The 24913-nt window shown below is 39.3% G+C and overlaps 1 protein-coding gene across 8 annotated transcripts; it reads left to right on the top strand.

Annotated features, from left to right (window-relative positions):
- Positions 1-581: 581 nt before the first annotated feature.
- nfyc (nuclear transcription factor Y, gamma) lies at positions 582-23946 on the top strand. Of its 8 annotated transcripts, none has more exons than XM_028460993.1 (11): positions 582-688; positions 12625-12734; positions 12866-12934; positions 13408-13521; positions 15622-15717; positions 17590-17766; positions 21307-21375; positions 21804-21962; positions 22306-22410; positions 22499-22558; positions 23137-23946. In XM_028460993.1, exons 2-11 carry the CDS (start codon positions 12636-12638, stop codon positions 23251-23253), a joined length of 1065 nt encoding a protein of 354 aa, XP_028316794.1. In that variant the 5' UTR covers positions 582-688; positions 12625-12635; the 3' UTR covers positions 23254-23946. The 8 variants fall into 8 exon arrangements, with proteins under 8 accessions (XP_028316794.1, XP_028316793.1, XP_028316800.1 ...); XM_028460992.1 differs by having other exon boundaries at positions 12863-12934; XM_028460996.1 differs by having other exon boundaries at positions 586-688; positions 12628-12734.
- Positions 23947-24913: the final 967 nt, after the last annotated feature.

The following is a 24913-nucleotide window of genomic DNA, read 5'->3' as shown; positions in this document are numbered from 1 at the left end:
AAAAAACTAACGTTTTTGTAAATGTGTGGAATGTGTTTGCATTAAAGCATGAGCCAACATGTTTGTCCTTTAATGATAAGCAACCAAAAGAAAAATTCTATTTGACGATGTAGTTTTTTTTTTTTTTTTTTTTTTTTTTAATTGTGCTGCGTAACACCTCATTTTTCATATTGATTTTATGGAAATATGGAAAAGAAGTGTTTTCAGTTTCACACTAGTATATCAAAATTGTACTATTACACATTAGTATTAAACAGTATTTTAGATAAGCCACCATATTGCAGTGAAAGGATGAACCTTGCTGGTTCTGGGACTACATAGTAATTAAAAAAATTAAATGATGTGCATTTTTTGTTTGATGGGAATTTTATAAATGTACTTTAACACAACAATGATATTCAATTACATATGCTGCTAAAAGCGTGTATGCATCAACCATTTCAAAACCGTAACAACTATAAAGTTCTTTCGTATATATATTCTTAAAAAACCGGCATTGAAGCCTTGTTAGGTTTGTCTCCTGCAGCGGCTTGAGAAAACAGTTTCTCGGGGACCATACGTCCTACGTCATCACGTTAACATACACTACTGTTTCCGGTTCGAGAAGAAGCCATCTTGTTTTCCTTCGTTAGCTAAATAAAATAAATAATACACAGAGCCGGACTTCACAGCGAACATCTCTAAGAAAGTGAGTATGGATAGAAATATTATGTTTAGTTGATTACGGAAGTATAAGTTGGCCGACGCAGTCGGAAGTCGGGGGAAATTTCTTGGAGCGTTTTCATTTGCTGTTCTTGACCAATAGACGATTGTTTCTGAAGATGAACATCGGCGCCATTTCCCTCCCCGCTCTCTGAGCCGCTTATTGGTGGCCCGCTGAAAGGATCACAGTCGGTCAGGAAACTGCGGCTCTTTGTCCACCATATTGGCTCCAGTTTTTTTGCACGTTTGAAGGACCTGCTTAATTACTGGCAGAGCCCGAATGGCGTCTGTTTCAGAGCGAGCTTGGCCATATAAACCTTGATTGGTGGAATCTAGTCCGAGGTTTGATTGGTCTGAAGGACAGAACCAAACGTTGTCTTTATTGGTTAGATAGTTTCTTCCTAGCTCCGCAAAGCTCTGCAAACATTCATATGCTGACCGCTGTAGCTGTCACTACGAGACTGAAATGAGGAAACCGCATACAATAACACGTTCTGTTTAGCAGTGAGGGTTTGCACCTCCAACATGCTAACATTAACTTCTCCGACGTTAGCACATTTCGGTCAGCAATGACCACCTTGAAAAAGCTAATGCTAAGCATTTGCATTTAAGTATGCTGTACTCAGTTTGTTAGCTCAAGTGTTCAATTATACATTTGAATAAAATGGCTTTTTTTTTTTTTTTTTTAGCATTTAACCTGATGTCTGTATCTTGGCATTCATTGTTTCAAGCTAACCCTGTGCCACACTGTTCAATCTACATGACTTTTAAGGTAAAGCCAAATGTATCAGACTCTATTAAAGTAAAATCATGTGGCTCTCTAGATGAACACTGTAAAAAGTTAGAGTAAATAATCACGTTTGCTCACATAAAAAAGCTTGAACCAAATCCTTTCTATGTTGTGGTAGTTATCAATGAAACAGTGTTTCTACGCACACAAACTTCAATGACAGTTTGAATATCTCACTAAAACCATACAGCAATAATAGCTCCAACCTCTCTAAAGAGGGTTAGTAGGACACTATGATCATTCCTTATTGATAAGTATATGTTGTTAATTCAGGCATTAAAGTTGGACAAAAGGATTTAGTGTATTATTCTTAAAAATGTGTTCAATCAATTTAAATGTGGCACAAAAGTGCAGCCTGGTATATTGCATCAGTTCAAAGTGCTCTATTGACATTGGCATTGTTTCCACTGTTTTGTCTGGTTTCTGGTTGTTTTTTTTGTTTTTTTTTTCCTGTAGTTGATTTCTTAAACTGTAAATAATCTTCAAAGTAAGCTGACAGACTGAATTCAATGGAGGTGTGTTCTAATACTTTTGGCATTAATGCAAGCGCACAGTGCTTTAGTAATGTAATTATCTGTCTTTAAAATACATTAGAAACAAAAAAAGAAGAAGAAAGTTCTCATATTTTATAAATCTTTTAGAAGTTTCTTTTTTTCCCCTTTTTCTAATGCAGATAAATCAGTGGTCAATAGTATCTAACTGATGTATAGCTGTTTTGCTGCATGGAAATTTGTTGCTCTGTGCTTTGCTTTGTGCATTATAATCTGCAACTTTTGAAACATTAGTGACATGACAAAATGAAAAAACTGGAAGTGCACCAGTTCATTGCTTCCTGTTACATTTAGCCTTTTTTGTCTATCCATTGTTTTTTAATTATTTATTTTTCTACATTGTGTTCCGGAAAATCAAGTTTGCACAAGTTAGCTTTTTCTTATTTATCAGAGGCTTTACAGTCCTTATGTTGAGTTTTGCTAAATGCATTTACTAGTGTTTTGCTTCTTTGTTTTTATTTTGGTTTTTACAAGAATTTGTGTTCATGTACAGTATATATCCTGTGTATATCAATGACTTTATTTCATATATCGACCAATATTTCCGATATATAGGCTTTTTAAAAACCGCAATAATGGCATTGTCCATGAAAATCCCATATCGACTGGGCTCTATTCCATTCCAGAATGGAGAACTTTTAGCTGAATGTACATTTTATGAGCAAATTTGACAAAGAAAATTTAAAGATAATCTTAACAACAATACTAGTCTTATTTTAGCATTAATGTATCACTTGCTAAAAGCTGTCAACATAATGGTGTATTAACCAAAATGTAACATGTGGTGGTTCAATAAAACTGTCAAGCTCTGTACAAAAAAACAAAACAATTATAAAGTTAAGTAATGACTAATTATACACAGATGCTTTAGGGGCTACAAAGTTTAAAAGTTAAAATGTGGGCAAGAATCTTTAACCATCCAATTAAATTTGCTTTATATATTTATAAAATACACTTGATATTCTACACCTTTTTACACTAAACTATTTAAAACATTTTGCAAATATCTTTTAAAAAGCCTCCATTATACAACTTATTGTTTAAAGTTCTTTATCACCTTTATGAAATGGATGATGTAAATTAAATATAGATGAGTATTTATTCATGTTGAAATTTTAATGATATATTTATATATCTAAATAAATGGGGAAGTTTTGTTATATAAATATAATATTTATATTAGTGTGCTTGTTGTTGGTTCAGTTTTTATGTTGAAATCTAAATTGAAATAGCTTAAGTGTGATTGAGTCCAGATAAACGTCTTAGCTTGGTGTTTTGCTTTGGGTGTCGTGTTATTGCATGGTTGTGGGTGAATGCCCTGCCTGGTCTTACTACCCTGAGGCTGCTGCTGTGTTTATGAAACCCAACGTCTTGTTGATGGGTATTTATCTCTAAACAGCATCAGTGAGAGCAAACATGGCCCCGATACGGGCAGCACAGGTCATGGGAAGGTCTCATTTGTATGATGACCTTGCCGGGTGACTTTACTGAGGCCTATTGCCTGGCTACGAAGATCCCACCGACTAAAGCTAGAGCTGCTCTGGCAGTACTAGACAGTAGGAGTCTGTGTGATTTTTCTTTTGCTTATTCCAGTTGCTAACTGGAGACCTGCAGTTTTTGTTCTAGTCTAGTCCCCATAGCTCTCACAAAAATAGAAAAGGGGACATTTAGCTTTGTTTCTCAAGAGTCTGTCCTGTTCTTCCAACCTCCCTCCACTTGTTCCACCCCTCCCATCCTGTAACAACTCTCCTCTCTGTCCTTCTCCATCCTTCCGGTTCCCATCCCCCTCCAGGTTTTTGATTGATAGGGTTTTGTCCTCTTTCTTTCCCCTCAATCTTAGGTGATCTTGTTTTATTGCTTATTAAAGTACAAATATGCAACATGACCATCAGGTCAAACCACCCTCTGCTCCCTTTCTCTTACTTTACGGTTGGGCCACTTGATGAGCTCAAATAGTAGATGTGCAATTGCTTAGAGAGTCAGTTGTGCATGAAACATCATGGGTTGCGCACATGAGCAGCGGTGTCCAGCCAAATCATTTGTTTTCTGTGGTATAAGTATGCAGCAATTCAATTGGTAAGCAGTAACAAGAAGGGCATTGTATGACATTGCTGACGTGGTCTTTTGATGACGTTTTAAGTGGAAGTTGCTGCGAGTGTAGTTTTTGAGGTCAAGGCAACAGTATCCTTGTTTACAGAGTTTCACCCATATCTCTCAAGTCTTGTTTATCCACAAATAAGACAACAATCAAATTGGTCTCAGTCACCTGAGCTGGTTTTTCACTTCGGTTCTTCATGGATTCTTCTGTATTCTTCAGTTTTTGATATTGATTCATGTCTTTTTAAGCTATAGATAAGGTGTATATTGTTTAAAATGTATCCATAGATGTTCCAAAAAGTTGTTTTTTTTGACATTTTGATTAAATGTCCCTCAGGTTGCAAATAACAAGAACGTGATGAATAGATTATAATATGTAGTCTTAATTGTGACTCAATGATTCTATAGTTTGTATCTGTGACTGTGAGCAAGGATGAATGAGAAAGCAAGGACAAACGTGAGATGTGCATGACTGTGCACGTGTGTGTGAGTGGGAATCAGCCTTGTGTGCTTTTTACTTTAAATTGAGTGGATGCAACATGCAACATCTCTTTTGGCACCGTTTCTAGCCAGTCAAGGCCAGCATTGCTGCTTGCATCACAGAGTCGTCAGCCTGTAGCGTCAGAGTGGAGGCGGGGCCAAGCTAGATATTTAGTTTGACATTGTAAATAAGCAGGGACCAATTGTCCGAGCAGCTGTGAAGCCGTTCTCATCCATCCGGCAGAGACAGGGAATGGCCTAAGGACAAACAATGCTGAGGCAAGCCACTGCCCCACAGATTTCCTGCAGTGTTTTCCTAAACTTTGTTTGCTCTTCTCATCTGTTCTGCTCTCCACTCTCTTCCTCCTTTCTCTACCCTGACCCCTATCCTGTAGCTCAAGGTAACTTAGAGCAGGAAGTTGGCTGTCGATAAGGGGGTTGGGCAGAGGAAAGAGGAGGAGCAGGGGGCGTGCTAGAGCTGATCTGTGTGTGCATCAGCCAATGGCGCAGTTGAGTCCTGCATTTTTATTTGCTGCTAGTGTGAGAGTAAGGTGGGATTTCAGTATGAGGCGGGGTTAGAGTATCATGTAGCATGCTAGATTGATTACTCCTGAATGTTAAAGGGGAAGGAAACGAGAGATTTTTTGCCTGTGCCTCGGGAGTGCAGCTGTACTGTTTGCCTGCTGCTCTGCTGCTCTTCTAATGCTTCTCACACTCTTCTCTGCACCAGGGCAGAGGTCAGCTCAAAGGCAAACGCTTGGGTCTCTGGCTGAACAGAGGGGAGGAGCAGAGGGAAGGTCAGCGAGTTTTCAGGGGGAGTTTGGAATGAAGAGAAATAGAGTACTGCTTTTCATGTTTTGGTAGGTCGAGGACTCTCCGGGGGCTGCTGTGGGAGACAGGGCAGTAAGTAAATGAGATAGAAGGGGGAGGGGCAGAAGTAGGGTCCCGTCTCTTTACTGTGTGGCCGGCTTTAGATCTGTTAAAATAGTCCAGTTGAGCCAGAGCGCCTTGTCTGTGTTGATAGAATCAGGGAACATGGAAGAGTCGTTGTGTCAACCTCTCCGCCTGCTGCTCTCAAGGAGACTTTCACAGGGCTATCTGCTTTGCTCTCTTCTGCTGAGCTTCAACAGGGCAGATCGTCCACCATGAAGGGCACAGGGGTAAGTCTGAGAGCAGGAAACACACACACACACACAGTCAGAAACTCTGACCACTTCAGTCACTTTCGGTTTACACATTAACAGTTAGTCTGTTAACTTTAAGATGTCTCGTTCTCCATCACACTGCAGCGATGAGACAGTGTCTGTCCTTTACAGTCGTCCTTAGATCCCCCCCCCCCCCCCTCTCACCCACACACACACACACAGAGAGCACTCTCCTTGGGAGATTGTTGTTGTCATTCATCACTTGTCACTTTTATGTGTCATCTATTATTTTACTGACTAGCATTTGTGTGAAGTATTTGTTTTCATTTGTTACCTTTTACATGTTCTAAGTATCATTGTGGAATGACCTCTCTCTGTCTGTTGGTGGCTTTTGTATTTAGTTAGAAAACAAATTAGAACCTTGGGACTCGCTCAGCACTTTGCTATTAGATACAACTTTACACTCATAGGTTAGCAAGGGGGCCTTGCTTTTTTTTGTGATAACAGATTACACAGTTGTTTGCGTGGTGGAGGGAGTTGTCTTTTCTCAGAAATATAGGAGAAAGTCATATTTTCATGATAATATCAGTTCCAAATATAGCGTTTAGGGAGTATTGCTCTTAAATCTGTTGTCCTCGTTGGAGTCAGAGGTCCTCGGGGGTGGAGGTGCAGCTGGTTTCTGTGACCTCAAGACCCTCCCGAGCCCCTCCTGTGACAGTGCCAGGCGCCTCGATGGGACAGACTGTCAGCGTGTCAGCTGCAGGGACTGGGGACGTGAGGAGAGAAATGGTTTGATCTAATCTCTTCTGATGGAATCTTTAGAGAGCATCTCTTCTCTCACTTGCTGCACACTTTCTGCTGCAAATGAAAACTTTCTTATTCCTTCTTCTGCTCCCTAATTGAAAGTTTCCATTGGTGTCCTGTCATGGACAAAACAAAGTCCTTTGGGGAAAGTGAGAGAGGAAGACTAAAAATAACTCCTAAGTTGAAGGCCTTGCTGCCAAATCCTAGAGTTGGCTGCAGTCTGCATGTGAATTGAATATTATTTGTGCCCTATTCTGTACTATAGTCCCGCTGAAGGACGGAAAAATGAAGCTAACTACTTCCGGAATAGTCGACTTTTTCAGCTTGTCACTAAGGTGACCACTTCTGCTACTCTGTTTTGGCCTTATCCTCGCTGTAATTTACAGATGTACATTGTCACTAAAGAATGTGTGGCCAGCGAGAGGGAGTCTGCTGTGTTGCTGCTTGTAGTATGCAGTGTACCTTTAGCCCTGCCTACTTTGATAGCAGAGACGGGGCCTAGCATTGGATCAAGGTCACAGGAATGTGAGATTGACTCCTGCAGTCTCGCCGTCAGCACTGACGAAGGAAGCAGCAGATGAAGATGAGAGGACACAGACGAAGTGATATCCAACGAGGATAAAGAACGCAGCTCATATGTGACTTCTTTATGAGGCTTCTTAGAAAGCACACAGCCTGAACCACTGGGGTCAACTAAGTGCTGCAGTGAAAGTTGAAAAACCGGTCCTTCTCTGCGCTCCCCCTTTCCCTCTTTCATCTCTATTTCTCCCTCCTCCCCCTTCTGTTTCCCTTTCTCTCTCTCTCTCTCTCTCTCTCTCTCTCTCTCTCTCTCTCTCTCTCTCTCTCTCTCTCTCTCTCCTCTATTGAACGACCTTGGAAGATCAGTGACTAGCACTTCCTGGAGTTGGCTTGAAGCAGAACCAAGGGCAAAGTTTGCAGGGTCGGTTCGCTCAGTCCAGTCACACCAAAGCCTTGTTGCACCACAAGCTCATGGACGTGTTTGTCATTAACACCTGCCTCAGTTTTTTTCCTTTAAATAAGTGTAGCAACAACTGTGAACATTGAAGCAGTTAATCTGTGATTCATGGTTGGAAACTTTTTGTTTTCCGTTGCTCCCAGGTAGATCATTTACTTTGCTTGCTGTACCAATGTTCACCTCTTTTTGTGAGGTATTTACATTCGTACACATCAAGATAAATGATGAGCATTTGGAAAAACAAAGGAATGTAGTACATTAGGATGACATTTAAAGCAATTTCCCCTGGGATTAATAAAGGAATTCGGATTTGTTTCTAAAACAGTGTTTATTTTTTTTGATATGTCTGTATTAAAAATGTCTGTTTACTATAAAACACTTTGTAAGCCAGACTCGCCATTCCCGCCCTTGCTTCCCAACATTAATCACAGTTAGCACAACATCTGGTAAATAATTGTTTAAAAGAGCAATTTACATCCCAAAATCAGTACTTTTAGACATTAAAAAAAACTCCTTAGAGTGTGAGTCAGCACACAGGCTGTTATGTTTTATCTTTTGATAGGTAATTTTTTCTTTTTTTAATTGTAATAAGGAGTAACACCATCAAAGGTCACTTCAAGGTTATAATAAAGGCCGAAGCTGTTACAGTAAAATAATTATCAGTTACTCTGTGGAGGACATTGCTTCTTTTAATTCAATGTAACATTAGAAATATATGTATTATATTTTATGTACATATGTAATTTTGTTTTTAGTGTATAACTACATTTATACTGTAATCATTTTAACTGCCGCGCTGTCTGAGAAGTTTATTACGTCACCATATGAACAGTATTCCTCTTGATTTTAAGTCATATTTTTTCTAACAACAGTCTGTGCTCCCAATGATTGGCAAAAAAGCTGTCTGTTCTGCTTCAGTGTGAGATCTGGGATGATGGATGTTCAGATTTATTTTGGAATGATAAAGTTTAGTTATTTAGGTATATTCGGCTCAAATGAGGGGCTGGAAAAAGTCTTCATTCATTGCAGCAGGTAGTTTTTTTACACTACCTTTCTTGCTAGTAAACCTTTCAGGATAGGAAAATAGTACATTTGCACATTTGAAATTATGGTAAATTGTATAATCTAACTTTGCTTTAACATCTCTTCCTTTTCTTATTTTTTTTCTCCTACCATTAAGAGCAAAAAATTATAATTTTGATGTTTTTCAGTCCGTTTAAGTCAATTTAAAAAGAAATTTGAGTCTGATGTAAAGTGGTATGATGTCAAAGTTGTGCGTGTCGCCGTTGCTGCTGTGAGTGGCCAATTGATGTGATGTGCCAGGAAGTGAGAGGTGGGGGTGGGACGAGATTTGGTCTGGCAGTATAACATTATCGTTGATTCAGCTGCTGCAACCAGAACAGCATTGCCTTTCTCAGTGAGGTTGGAAGGTAAATAATTGGGTGAAAAAGACAAACACACCAAAGAGATACTCTGATCCCCATGTGATAATAAACGAACGGGAAAGTACTCCGGTGAGAGAAAAAGAGAAGTTGAGATTCTTAATGACGCAAGCGCAAAATGCTAACATTTGACCTCGAAGACAGACGCATGTAGCAGGGTGGATAGGAAACCCAACACCTGTATTTCTTTTTCTGATTGACCTGATGAAGGACAGTGCTGCAAGGAAGAGGAGAGGACAGAATCAGTACAACGCGATCTCTAATATAGCAGCTTTTACCAACACAGCAGAAATGAACTGCTTGTCTCCTTTACACAACACTACATTACATTACGTACAGTGTTTTAAAGATCACACACTTTACACGACTGCGTTTACTTTCAAAGGTTAACTGTAGTGGAAATGTATGTAACATGAAATATGTTTCAGCACTACCAATAAAAAAAAAATATGAGCATGTTTATAAATAAAAACAAACTATTGATTTCATACCTGAAAATACAGTCCATGGGGAGCAGCCATTTTGGGTTTTTATTCCTGTACAGTGTTTACATTAGGTCTCACCTGCTTTCTTTGTTTTTCCTCTTTTATTATTTTGTAGTGCTTTTATCCACATTTTCTTTAATATTGCTTAATTTACTTATGCGGGCAACACAACGATGTGTGTTGGAGCTCGGGCTGCACAATTAATCAAATTTTAACCGCAATCACGATTTTAGTAGCCACAATGAAACTAGCCTGATTGTCGACAATATTTATATTTAAAATACAGGCCCTGCACGCTGTAATAATGTATTTATTCAGTTAGCCTTTGGTACAGTTCTTGTTTTTAAATTATTTTTTTTTGTACAATTCCATTTTAAAACTGAATTTTACACTGTAAACTATACAAAAAACAGATTTCCCCTTATATGATAAATAATCGTGATTAAAATATTGATCAAAATAATCGTAATTATAATTTTGGCCATAATCATGCAGCCCAGCCCAAGTTGGAGCGACTTCTTATGTGTCAGAATCAGACTGAATGTCAGTTTTTGTGAGTTTTTGCTGCGTATCAGAGCAGCCACAGCCGGCAGTCATCTGCCCAACTTAACCCCTAGTATTACATATGATCTTTTCATAGAGCTTACAATTAAAAATCAATATAGATTCCTGACCCTAACTGTAATTGAATAAAACATGCAATAGTATATTGAATATCTTTAGTAAGAGCCAACAAGACCAGGCGTTTTGTGCTCGTCACTGCAGGTAGAATAAACCATTAGAATGCAAGCTTCCGGTTGTTGTCCCCATCGACTCCTGAGACCCTTTGCATCTTTTATGCCATTGACGTGTATCAGCTTTTATGGGGTTTTTGCTCTTGCCCTGCTCTCTGTTCCACGATCGTGGAAGGATATGTCCCATTTGTGAGTGGAGATCATGTTCTTTATTAGCGTGTCTGCTAATGCTGTGGTCCCACTCAAACTTCCCATTGATGCAAAATATTGGGAAATATGATAATGTAGGTTTATAGTCGGGAAAGCATAAGAGTTAGCAGGAGAAGCAATGATCAAGGTCGTGATAATACCTAACTCACCTCTGTGAAAACACTTTTTAATTTCATCTAACTGATTGACTCTGCCCCTTGTTCGCTCTGTGGATGGAGCATTGCTTGTTTACGTTGAAGGTCACAGTGTGTGTGTGTGTGTGTGTGTGTGTGTGGGACGGGGGACGTGGAGTGTTAATGTATGATTTTTTTTTTTTAACAGCTTTCTACTATGAGTGGTTTTAAAGAGAGAGGCTGGGGTTGTGTGGAGGTCAGGTTTTTCAGCTTATGTTGCCTGTATGTCTGCACATCTTATTATCATTAGCATTATCACCCATTCATCCTTATGGTGTTGTTAATTTCTGAAACTGGGGATGGTTACAATGATTATCTCCTGCAGACCGTCTGTAATATAAATAGCTACCATTTTTATTCTTGCCTGGTCTCACATTTTTATTATGATCAAGTGCTGATACACTTGAAAAACCAAAGTATGAGTTAAAGTCACACTTTACTTTCATTTTGCTCACCCTTTCCCATTTGGCTTGGAGGTTCTCAATGATGGTGAAAGCCCTTGTTGCTGTAGATTTACCAATCTTGAACTTTCAGGGGGAAAACTGCAGTTCCTATCTGTCACTCTGACCTTTTGGTACGTTGGGATTAATATCAAGCAAAAGCAACTGGATATGGAAATGTCAGAAAGGGGAGGGGAGACATTTTCAAGGTCAGTTACTAGCCATTTCATGCTATAGCTACACACGGCCTGATTGATTACAGAAAGCCCCCCCCCTCTTCTGGCGATCTGTCTCATTGATTTAAGCTACTGTCTGATGAAAATTGAACAACAAACCAGGACACAGCAACAACTATATTATTCAGTAACTTCTATAGATCAGTCAATATAAAAGGCCTGCTTTTTGAATTAGTAATGTATCTGTTTAAAATACTTACTGCTGCTTTTAAGAGGGATGATTATAAAAAAAAATGGCAACAATCTTTAAGAAAAAAGAATATTAAAGTTTTTAATCGAGTTAACATGGTATGATCAGCAGTCATCCATTCACGCTTGTAAGCCCTGAAAAGAATGATCAGATAAAGAGACCTCCTTTATGTTGTCATGCCTTCCTTACTCGCCCTTGTCTCTATCTTTTCGTCTCTTTTGACCCACATATTTGGTTTGCACAGCAGCCTGGCGTTGGCTCTGTTCAACTCTTACCTCCCCCTGTTAAAGCCTTTGGCACTTTGTCTTAGCTCTGGATTAATGGTGAACTGGACGAGGCACTAACCCCTCCCTCAGCAACACACACACACACACAAATGCATCTCGTCTCTCTTGAGTAGCTCCACACACTTGTCTCTTGTTCTGTCACCCCACGTTTCTCATTCTTCCTCTTTGAGACGTTTCACCAAGGTGGGGAGAAAAGGAACGAGTGAAAGACTGTGATCAGCACCCTCCAAGCTCCACATGCTCAGACAAGCAGGCCTATATTACCCCAGAAGATTCCTGGCATGCCATAGTAACCTGCTGGATCCTCTTTCATTCCCTCAGACCTCCTCTTATAGTAGCGCCAGCTTTTATGTCAGCATGTGCTTGTGTGAAACATTATGATTAACTTAATGACTTTTGGATGACTTGAGAAAATCTCTCTGTGGTTGAATTATTTTGCTGACAGTATCACACTGTAGGTCTAGACCTCTTGCACTTTCCTTGTCCTTGCACTGGGGGGTCACTAGCAGCAACTATCACACATGGGATGTTTGTGTTTAGAGAAGAGAATGCTGTGAATGGACAATGAGGAAACCATTCATAAACAGGAAGCATGCAGGCTGTCTGGTTGCGGGTTTGTAGGGATTTCAACATCCTATAGGGAGAGGAATAAAAGCCTCTGAGGGCTCTTATTTATGATTTTAGTTTATTTTTAATTGTATGCTGCGATAGGATGAAGGGTTGTGACGCACAGGAAATGTTTTGGGAAAACACAAGCCTGGTTAAACTAATGTATCCTGCACCCTGGTGTGTTTAGTTCTTGATCCATTCTGTTTGTCACCAAATCTTTGCCTATGGTATCAATCTTTGTTGATTAATGAATACTTGGTGTGTTCTGTCCAGCAGAGTAAAAGATGTCCGCCGATTCATTTGGAGCTGGCGGCAGCGATGCACAGCAAACCCTGCAGTCCTTCTGGCCTCGTGTCATGGAGGAGATCAGAAACTTGACTCTGGTACGTCCGACTCTCTTACAGTAATCATTAAGATTTAACAAATCAATGCAGATGCCTCTACTTTAACACTGGAATTCCAGGAACACATAATTTGTGCTTTTTCTTGAATACTTGTGTGTTTGTTTCAGAAGGATTTCCGCGTGCAGGAGTTGCCTCTTGCTCGGATAAAGAAAATCATGAAACTGGATGAAGATGTGAAGGTAAGGTGACAGTTTCTTTTTCATTTAATCAAACTCACTTTACACAAACCACAACTGCCTCACAATTGTAGAAACCTTAACCCAAGAACAAAAAACAGGAGAGAAAATAATCAACAGTAAGCCGACGATTCGTCCCTTCCTACAGAAGAGTATCAATTCCGAGTGTTTCATGCTTCTCAGAGGACAGTCTTAGGTGCGCATGTGGCTTTGGAAATGTCGTGTCGAGTGCTATCCCCTTAGTTACCGTAAGTAGCAGCTTAGAGTGGTAAGGAGATCAGGAGATCGCTTGCATATCTAAAGACACGACCCTTCTGTCAGCCCTGACACTGCAGCTTTTACTGCACAGTTAAAAGCGAAATCCACAAAAAGTGTTCAGGCCATTAATACATGGTTAGTCTCACAATGTGATCGCTACCCCCAGTCAGTGTGTAATTGAAAGTGTGGGTGTGTTTAACACTCTCTGCTCTGTACAGATGATCAGTGCAGAGGCTCCAGTGCTGTTTGCCAAAGCAGCTCAGATCTTCATCACAGAGCTAACCCTCAGAGCATGGATCCACACGGAGGACAACAAGAGGCGCACACTACAGGTCAGAGACACATTTGCGCTGCACATACTTGGTCTTATTTGTGGTCGTCCTGGTAGTGCATGTGCTCTGTTTTAATCAGATCATACATAAAGAAAAGAACCAAATCTCTCTATTCTGTTTACTGGTATCCCACTAGTGTTAGACTCACTCTCATTTTTCCTCTGTATCTGCATCCTCTGCCTTTCTCTTTGGTTGCTTTCTACTCACTAAGTGCTGGCCCTGTGTGTACAAGCAGAGGCCCCACACCATCATCCCCTTGAGGAAACACTCTGTGTGCAAGTCTTTCTTCCTGCACTGACTTTAAAAGCAAAGCCATGCGGGTGCCGGTGACCCACTTTTCCCCCTACGGTGCCATTTTGCCTGTTCAGCTGTCCCAAAGTTTTGACAAGATGGAGAAAAAGAAGCCAGAAGACAGTGCAAATGGAAACAGTTGGGAGAAATCTGTGTAGTCCTTTTCTCACCTGGGTGTCAAGAGAGGAAAACTGTGGAGCAGAACATGAAAGCCTTTAAGTCCACTTTATCCATTCACATACCTCTGAGAGATTAGCAGTCCATAGATATGCATGTGTGTTCCAACACAGGGAGAAAAAGAGCCTGGAAAAGAGTCCTGTGATTTGTTTTCAGAGTGGTTTTTACACTAAAGTTCTGCTTTGTAAATATGTTCACATTTCTGTAGTTTTGCCCTATTTCAGTCTCCTATTGTAGTCTGTATTTTTATTATGAGACTATGTTGTAAGAATTAAAAAAAAAAAAAGCTTTCCTCTTGTAATGTGGACTTTAGTTTTATTTAACACACCAGATGACGTGTTACACCTTTGTCTAACTGAGGGAAAGCAGCGGCCCCTGTTTACACACACACACGCACACACAGAGCCTCCGAGTCCTATTGTGGTGAGGGCACGCCAATTGAGGTAACCATAGCAACGCTCATCAATAGAACAAGTGTAGATGTGACCTGATGTTACCAGATATTAATCAAGCTGCTATAAATAGCTTTCAGAGCAGTGAGGGCCACAATGGGGGGTCCTGACAGCCAATATCCTGTGGAAAATTCCACAGAGACGACACACTGCTGCAGATATAGGAAGCAGGCGAGTGTCACTCTTATTCATCTCCACTCATCTGACACTCACTGACCAATTGGTTGGTTTTTGATTATTTGTTTGGCGATGGAAACAGATTTTGATCTTACCTGACTGTAATTTTCACTTCTGATTTTTGTCGTTTACAATTTAAGGTTATTTAAAGCTCATTACAGCAAAATACTGTTGTTCAGCATATGTAAAGCAATAATTTTTGGGGGGAAATTACAAAGTCTGCACAGATGGCTTCATTTATTATTACTTTGCTACATTGTAATTCAGAGGAAAATGTGTTGATTTGGAAGTTTTGTTGCTAACTTTTTAACCTTTTAACTTTTGATTGAATTAAATAAAGAAAAGAAAGAAAATGCCTTTTGTAGAAAATTAATAAAAAATAAATTGATTTTAAGAATAAAAGCTATCAAAATACATCACACAGTTGAACTAGCTTCTTTTCAGATAAATATATAAAAATGTGTATTTTTCCGAGTCAAAAATGTTGTGAATGGGCACTAAATTAAATTAAAACATTAAAATAGAAAGGCAATGTTTGTGTGTCCAGGGATCAGTAGTTATTTGGTATAGAATCCTCTGCTATAGCCAGAGATGAGTGGAGAATGGCTCAAATAACCACAAAGACACACTGAAGACAATTTATGAGAATCAATGAAAACAGCAGATTGAAGCAGGAAATTGGTGCTACAGTTCACACATATTTACAGTAATCCAACAATCAAAGATGGAAAATTGAAGAATCCGACACCGTTATAAACGGTTCAGACTGCTGCTGTAGCTGTGTGGGAGAAACGTTGTTGCTCGGTGAGCCACATGCTGTAAGAGAAGGAACGCTGTGCTGACTGATTATTTTCCCTTTAACTCCATTTGTTCCGTCACTGCTGGGATCACTTTTTCCATCTCACTATGGAATATTTTGAGAGCGACGACCTTGTAACATATTCATCTGATAAAGTTCATGTCACATGTGAAAAAAAATTTTTTTTTTTTTTTTTGCTTGCAGAGGAACGACATTGCCATGGCAATTACCAAGTTTGACCAGTTCGACTTCTTGATTGACATTGTTCCTCGAGATGACCTGAAGCCTCCAAAACGACAGGTACGGCTAAACAAACTGTGCCGTCTGCTTTGCACTCTGCTCAGTGACAGATTGCACCACAATGTGAGGCTTTGAGGAAGCACGTCTTTTATTTTTTCACAAGTACGTGGAGCTATCTCAGGACAACACACTTATCTTTGTGCTGACGTTTATCTCAGGTACTCCTCCTTTTGTTGGCAACTCATAGGTGCTGTAAACATCCTTGACTGGAAGCTGAGGTTTTGACAGAAATGGCTTTCAGTCGGATGTTTGCAGCTTCTTATTGCCTCAGGCGGCCAACGGCAATCAAAGCAGTGGAGCACCTTGTACTTTATATTAAAGATTTGTTAGCATCACATCTCAAAAGCATGTTTATCTCAATAAAAAAAATTATTTTTTAAAAAAAAGAACACAATCATCTCATAATATTGCATTAATATATATTGCATTAGACATGTGTCTGTTTATATAGAAATGTAGTAGAGCTGATGCAGGAGGGATATTTCAATTTGCTGTCAAGTTGACTGTCTCCAGGCATGTAAACATCCTACACTCTCAGCTGTGTTGTCATGGAGCTGGGAGAGGGGTGTTTACGCTTCTGGTGATGGAGACACCTCATTAAGACAAAGCTCTGGTCATTAGTCACTTATGAAATGGTGTGACTGAGATCAGTGTTTATTGATAAATCAATGGGAGATAATCGTGACTCATTATTTCAAACCTTCGGGCCAAAAAGCCACTAACCCCATAAACTACCGGTATTTCCTTAGATTTTAGATATTATATTCCTGTTGCAGACCCATAGGGTGTGTTTACAATTTGGTCATGTAACTGGAAGCTTTTTTTTTTCAAGCAAATGTGAACCAGTACAACAACATGTGCCAGAAATTTCTGCCTTTATTAATGAATGATATACTTTATTCATCACTTCACAGTGAAATTATTTCCTCTGCATTTCAAATTTGAGCTTCTAGTGCAGTGATTCCCAGCCTTTTTCAGGTCTCAACCCCATTTTATATCACAACAATTCTCTCTAGAATTAGTTATTGATCATATTTTTATATTGTGTTACAAACACAGAGTAGGAAGGACAAAGTGACAATATGTGCCAGCTCAGATATTTTTAAACTACATTTCACTTGTACTAGATTTATATTTGAGAAAGTGAAAGTATAGATTGTGTGTAGTGTTTTTGGAAAAGAATAACAATTATTTAAGCTCTTTGAGTTTTCTGCCTCTTCTTGCACTGGATTTCTATTTCTGTGATGTTATGTATTGTACTCGAAGGGACACATCAAGGCATATCATCTCTGAGGACCGTCGTAACTCAAATACATAAAGCTAAAATTTCTTGAAAAACCTTGTCTGAATAAACGAAACAACGAAAAATATATATATATAAAAAAAAGAAGACAAAATTAACTTACTGGAATTATTATGTATTGTTTTTTCAATTATGCAAAATAAATGAATAAAAATAAATACTATGGCTGGGACTTTAATGCATTAATTAGTTTAAAATATAATTTTAAAAGCGAAATGTATTTTATTTTATTATTATTACTTGACATTTCCGGCGACCCCATTTTATTTCCAGGTGACCCCACGTGTGGTCACGACCCCAAGGTTGAAAACCCTGTTTGGCTGGATAATTCCTATTAATGCATGACTATGTCCTGCTGAGCCTTGCAGCTCATGTGTGGGATATTGCCCAGGATGATTCTTGTAATGGATCTCACATGTAGGTTACCTTACTCTCCTGTAGCCACATATCATCAGTTATTTATCACTCGCCCTCCTCTACCGTTACAACTGCAAAAATAATTAATGGTGATGTAATGACCTGATAGGCCTCATGTACTGTATGTGTGTGTGTGTGTTTCACATCTTTAGGAGGAGATGCGTCAGTCAGTAGCTCCTGCAGAGCCGGTGCAGTACTATTTCACCCTAGCCCAGCAGCCTGGAGCTGTACAGGTACAGGGCGCTCAGCAGGGCCAGCAACCTGCAGCTCAGACGGCCACAACCATCCAGCCGGGACAGATCATCATCGCACAGCCACAGCAAGGACAGGTACACAAACATCTTCCATATTGTCACCGGACATAAAACTAAGAAGTAAAGACAAACCAAATGGATCGGTGTCTCATTCAATCAAATATGTATAGCACTTTTCTTACCATAGAATTGCAAAGCAAAATGCTTTTTTTTTTATTAACAAAACAAATTGAATAATACGCCCACAACCCAAATCATCCAAGCCAACCACAAACCACCTTAGAATCACTATCACACGGGTCCATCCACCCCAACCGCGTAAAAATGAAAGCAAAACTACAAAACTGAAAGTAAATGTTAAACGTCCTCAATGAGGAACAACCACATGATAATATCCTACAAACAGAAAGTTAGCAGTTCAATAATATATTCAAATTGATCCTCTACTGTTGTTATAAATGTATTATTAGAAGATCTATGCCTAACAAAACACATTATTTTGCATTATATTTGTTTTATTAACTTTTAAAACTGGTAGTACTTTACCCAGTGCGCCGCCCATTGAGTTCTATAGGAGGTGAAGCATTCAGCATCATTTAGCTGCTTTTTCAGTCAAAATGACAACTTTTGCTGCTTTGGGTTGCTCTAATAATCAGTAAAAGTTAAAAAAGTCAATGTAAACCTGTTTTGTTTACCGAAATTTGATAAACAAAATCCGTGCCCCGAAAAAAATCTGTGACCACAGGGGGCGACAGTTCCAACTCTGCTGTTTCAGAGACGGCATGAAGGAGAGAAGAAGAGCAAAAAAATCCAGACTTAAACCGTTAAAATATACCTTCAACCATTTCTGACAAGAACACCAGTTCTTTGCAGCAGACAGATTGAACTTGGGTTGGCATTAATGAGCAGCAGTCGATCCTGGTTGCCTGTTTTTACATGCACAGAGCTTTTCTTCTCTTCTTCATGGCGTGTTGGAACTGTCGCCCCCTGCAGTCACGGATTTTTACTGGGCACGGATTTTGTTAATCAAATTTCGGTAAACAAGAGATTTACATGGACTTTTTAACTTTTACTGATTATTAGAGCAACTCAAAGCAGCACAAGTTGTCATTTTGACTGAAAAAGCTGGTATTTGATGCTGAATGCTTCACCTCCTATAGAACTCAATGGGCTGAAAGGGGCGATTGGTGTCATCAATGACGTCATTTCAACATGGCGGCGCACAAACTCAAACGACAAAGTAGTCCCATTTTTAAAAGTTAATAAAACAAATATGGTGCAAAATAATGTGTTTTGTTAGGCATAGATCCTCTAAAAAGGACATTTCAAAGTTTTTAAGCCACATTTGTAAAAACAGTGGAGGATCCCTTTAACCAAAAAGGTTTGATATTTAAGTGTTTGTTAAAGGTGTGTCAATAGTCTCTTTTTTTAAAAATTGGGTTGTTTCCACCCAATCCTGAGAATCCAGCTGCAAACGTTTACTTGGGTCATCCAGGCAGGTATTGATATTTACATTAGTTTCAGCTCACATCTAAGAAGCTGACCCTTCTCCCACCAGCAACAACAACAGACCCTGGAGACACACCCAGCACAAAGATGTGCACAGCCACTGTTGGAGTGAAGAACGCTTAATGTGAACTAACTTACTGAAGCAACAGTTTTCTGATCTGTTATCGCTCAACTAATGCTGACACACTAACAGCAGAAGGCCAGCTGTAAGGACGTGTGATTTAACTTGTGCCATCAGTTGTTTGGATGCTCATTATAAAACATATATACAGTGAGCAGTTTATTCTCTTAAAGCTGTCTTATAAATGCAGCGCAGGAGAAGTAAACAATAGCTTGAAAGGATTCCCGTTTTCCATCCTCTTTACAGTTTCACTAACATGCTGTTGGAAGTGCACATTCCTTCCTATTGTTATGCTGCCTACACTACCCAGTAACATAATAAACATTCATATTCAGCGCCACCTTTCAGTCAGCCCTTTTCCCCATCTCATCTATTCCTTTTGCTCGCTGCTTGTCCTTTGCTGATGAGGTGCTGTGCTCTTCATGTCGACCGTGCTGTCATACGTGTTTAGATTTTTTGTGATTCACAGTCGTCCTCCACCACAGTATTCCTGCTTTCCCAACTTTGACATTCACCCTGTGTTGAATTCACTGCAGGACAGTGTTTCTCTTGATTTTTAAGATCTTTTAAGAACTTGTAAAACAAGCTCTTTTGCAGAGTATCTTTTAAAACAAGACATCTACTTTACACACAGTTTGATAAACACTTAACTTTTATAAATGTGATATGTTACCATATTACTTCATAGACCACTAGGAGGCGCTCTGTCTCACTTTGAAAAAAGGCTGTTTTGACTAATCAGCATGGAGCTATATTTAAGTTAGGTTTTTAACAATTATTTCTTATTTTGATAATTATTGTTGGCTTCCTCTGAAAGAGTCACTATTATTAGTTTTTGACATGACTATCATTAAAGGTAACCCATTAACGTTTCTCTTCTGTTTTTTTTAGACTATATAGGCCTACATCCAAACTCTACCAATCTTTCATTTTTTTAAATTTATTTAGCAAACATTTAAGGTGCAAGGAGTGAACGAAGCCCAGTGGGCGTGTACAAGAGCTCCTCCCCTTTCAATAAACACAAACAATAAAGGCTAATAGACACTTAGAAGATCATGAGGGGAAGAAAATGCAAAATAAATCTTTAATATAAGTGGAAACTAATATATAAACAGACTTCACAAATATTAATATCAAAAGACAAATGAAAAATAGTGAACAAATTATTAATTGAAGATCAAAAGAAAAAAAGGAAACACATGAAGTAAATTGGTGTAATGTAGGAAGACTCTAATACATAATTTGGATTTATTGAAGGTATATTTTTATTTCTTTTATTAAATTGTTGCTTGTGTTTAAGTTAAACTAGTGGTTATTTAGCATTTCTTAAATATATTTTTTGTTTTTTCATTGTGTTTATTGGGAGTTTTTTCCAGTGACTTTTAATTATTTTTTTATTTTATTCAATTCTACAATATTTGCATGTATAAGGTTAAAATTTACATAACCTATTTGTTTGTAATAAATAGGTCAGCTTTCAGTTGCTAACTATTGTTCTCTGAGTAACATCACTTGATTGAGCCTTTTCTATCAACCAAACTAATAAATAGGTAATCAAAGTATGCATATAGTATCGAATCGATATCAGTATCTGCCAATACTTGAGGCAGCATTATTGTTATCTCTACTTTTCTATGACTTGTTTGTCAGTGATCATGTGTAGTGAAGTTGTCACGCTTGTCATGTCTCTCAGACATTTCTAAAACTATAATTATGTCACTAAAGCCGCTGTCTTAAGTATTTGTGTGCACCTACTTTGCTTTATTTGGGGTATTTGCGATTCCTGTCTTTATAATTTCTTCTGTTTTGCTTGCGTATTTAATAAACAAGCTCCCTGATGTCCTTCATTTGTGACAGTTCCCTGTTATGCGCTCTAACGTTTAGGTTTTCACGTGCCGCTCAGGCTCTCATTGGTGGGATTGTTGCAGTCGCTGCTTTCTCACTGTCTCTCTCTCATTTCCCCATTCTGTTCTGGCGGCCATCAGATGTTGCAAGGTGCCACCATGCAGCAGTTACAGCAAGTGCAGGTGCAATCTCAGGCCACACCCATCACGGTAAACACACGCTTTTTTTATATATATAACAGCTACACACACACAGCGTCTATAAAGTGTCGTGCTCAGGTGACCCAGGGCTATTCTGCAGGTTTTACAGCAGCATGAGATCAGGTGGCGGTTTCTGGATTAAGTGACTGACACAGGAGAAACTTAGGGCTTCACGCCTGCTGTGTCACCCTGCGTCTCTGTGCTTTGTGTGTTTGCCACAGGCAAATAATGTCTAATAATGCACGTAAACGTCGTGCTACTCGGCTTTAATGTTGTTTCTGAATATTTTCAGATTCCCTGCTCTTTTCTTTTGCTCAGTTTTAAAGCTCTGTCTGCACATCCATAGCTGACCTACTTGTGTGTGCTGTTTTGTAACGGAAGTCTGCCTCTCTTTCTCTCTGTTTCCTTCCTCTTTTTCTTTGCTCGTCTCTGGTTAGAGCGCACCTGTGGCCATGCAGGTGAGCGACGGCCAGCAGGTGCAAATCGTCCAGGCCGCCGCAGCTCAAGGTCAAGCTCAGACAGCTACAGCACAAGGCCAAACTATGCAGGTCATGCAGCAGATCATCACCAACACAGGAGAGATCCAGCAGATCCCGGTAATAAATCCAATCTGGCCAATAATGACGATGGATCAATCATCCACTCATAGATTAATGAGGAGAGACGTTGGTTAAATAAAGTCAATAATGCTCTAGTAAACGTAAGAAGAGGCTCTTTAAGTCTGTAGAGCTGCATGATGACATACTGTTACATTCAGCTGCCCTGGCTGACAGCTGAAACATGCAGGACTGCAGCTCTTCAGGATTTAAGTTGGGCATCTGTGCATTTGAAGGAGAAGTGTTCCTCACACGAGAAAGAAGAAAATGGCTGTGACCTCTGTGGACGACCTTTGCTAGTCTAAAGCCAGCGTTGTCTCCCCCTTGTGTTGTGTGGCTGTAGGTGCAGCTAAATACGGGCCAGCTGCAGTACATCCGTCTGGCTCATCCAGTCTCAGGAGCACAAGTCGTCCAGGGACAGATCCAGACTCTAGCCAACACCCAGCAGGTGAGCACCAAAGCAATAAAAACATCCAGAACGTCACTGTTTACTTATGTTTATTGTAAGTGCACAAATGTCTTTGATTTACTTTCAGATTACACAGACGGAGGTGCAGCAAGGCCAACAGCAATTCAACCAGTTTACTGATGGACAGGTAACCAGTGCATTCAATAAATCCAGTTTGAATACTGATTAGTACCTGACAATGCTCATATTTTAACCTGTGTTTACTCATTTATTTATTTGTTTGTCTGTTAGCAGGATCAATATACTGATTTTGGATCAGTTTAAAAAACATTTAAATTCCTCATCTCTCATCATTGGCAAAAATTAAAAATAAATTAACATCTCAGTTTGTAATTTTGTCAATTACCTCCTCAAAAACCAGATGTTAACATCTCAAGGGGCTTTCCACAAATACATTTCCAATTAAGAACTTTTGACTCAGTTTTGTTTGGTTAGTTCCTCATTTACCCAAAGAAGTTACATCTGGATCAATTCTGGATTGTACATTTTATCATGATTTTTCATTTTTTTTTTTAAAGATAAATAATAGGGATGTCTACTGTATTACTATTAATGAGAAAAAGATTTTGAATGCTAAAAACATTGTAAGAGAAACATAAAGAATTACAAGTGAAATCACATAGCTGTAATAAATGTAGATTCTACAATGACTTATAAATACCATACCCGTTCTCACACCTCTCCACCGTCTCTGCGTTTCCACAGCAGTTGTATCAGATACAGCAGGTGTTGCCAGCCGGACAGGAGCTGAGTCAGCCCATGTTCATCCAGTCCACTAACCAGAGTGGTGAGACACAGGTCACGCAGGTCACCACCGACTGAATAAACGGCGTCAGGCTGAAGCCGTTTTCTTCCCCTCGCACTCAACACGAACACCAGCCCTGTTTGACATCGACTGTGTTAGGTTTTTGAGGCCAGTGACTGAAATCATTGTAACATTTTAGTTTTTGTTGTAACTTTACCAACAGACTCCTGATATACTGGTTTTATTTCACACCAACATCCTCTGCTTCTCCACCAGCACATTGAAAATGTTGCTTTGTTTTCTAACCTGCCGTCTTCTACACTCGCCTGTGTTTAAGTGGTTTAAGGCAGCCATAGGAATTTTTATTTTTAGTCATCTTTTATTAAGAAGTTGATGCATGAGTGAAGCCATACAACATGAGGAGTCTCCTTTTCTTCCATGACTTTGTGTAGTTTCTCTGTTGTCTTGTTTTGATACTGAGGCATGAGTTTATGTGGTAAGGGCTTCAGATTGTACAGATTCATCATCATGCATGTAATGGGATGTGTGTGTGTGTGTGTTTGTTATTATCATGATCATGTTTTCTCTTCCATTTGGAAGACTCTACTTTCTTCCTCTTCCGTTTGTAACGTCTGAATGGAGTTTCTTTTTTTATGCAAATTCGAACAAGTCCGTATTTCTTTACCTGGATGCCTTTAAAGTCATGTCATGTCCAGACACTTCATTAAGAACATTTAAAAAAAAAAAAAAAAAAAAAACTCCCATGCTCTGGTCAAAGTCTGTTTTTCTCCTGTTTAGTGTTTTCCTTGTTTTCAATGAGTTTGGCCTCATAATTTTTGTACAGCAGTTTGTATTGTTGGTTTTGCATGTAGTTTAAACTGCCAGCATGAAATGCAATAGATGGGTATACTTTTATTTTTTTGATGTTTTTGTAAACAGACTTCATTTGTGAATAAAATGAAATCAAATCCAAAAACTGTCCTGCTTTTTGATTTTGTGCGAGTTCAGCACTTTGTGTGCTCTGCCGTCAAAGAGTTTGGAAGCAACTTGCCGGTTCTCGCTGAAAACGTGTTTGTCACGCTCTCGGACTCATGTGACCCTTTTTTCCCCCACTTGGCCATAGGAGGGCAGCTCTGCTCCAACTTACTCAACAGATACTCCATGAACATGCTTATCATGATCAGTAGGTGCATTGTTTGAAGTGATAATGTAATAATAAAGTTTCGTACTAAAATGTGTCGCCAACGCCTATAAAAAAAACTGCCTAATCCTGACTACACGAGCCGTGCTAATCCCATGACTGTTCTGTACTGGAGAAAAGTCTCAAGTGTCATAAAAGGGGTCGAGCGGGAAACAATAGTCACGAGTTATTTGGCCGGAGGCCGCTGAGCTCCTGTGAGATCAGACTGCATTCCTTACACGACCTAAATCATGAAAACAGGAGAACTAATTAAGGTAGAACTGAGAACGAAACGGTCGCTGCTCATGACATCAAACGCTTTACATTCAGCAGGTCAAAGGTCAGAAGTCACATCCCTTTGATGTGCTCCTTTATCCAAATGTGTTCAAACTCAATCACAGTAGTGTGGTCAGTCAGAGCTCCCAGTAAACATTAGTGAAATCCAAAGGCCTGTTCCTAATCGACTTAATCACTGAACAATAACTGCATTAATAAGTGCTGACGCGTGCTCGGCTCTTTCTAATAAGAACGATGAGGACTGTGAGAACAGTCAGGCT

Source organism: Gouania willdenowi, chromosome 11 (genome assembly GCF_900634775.1).
Source record: "Gouania willdenowi chromosome 11, fGouWil2.1, whole genome shotgun sequence".
NCBI classification, from domain to species: Eukaryota; Metazoa; Chordata; class Actinopteri; order Blenniiformes; family Gobiesocidae; genus Gouania; species Gouania willdenowi.
The sequence above is the reverse complement of the archived record's forward strand: the minus strand, read 5'-3'. Positions and strand labels throughout refer to the sequence as shown.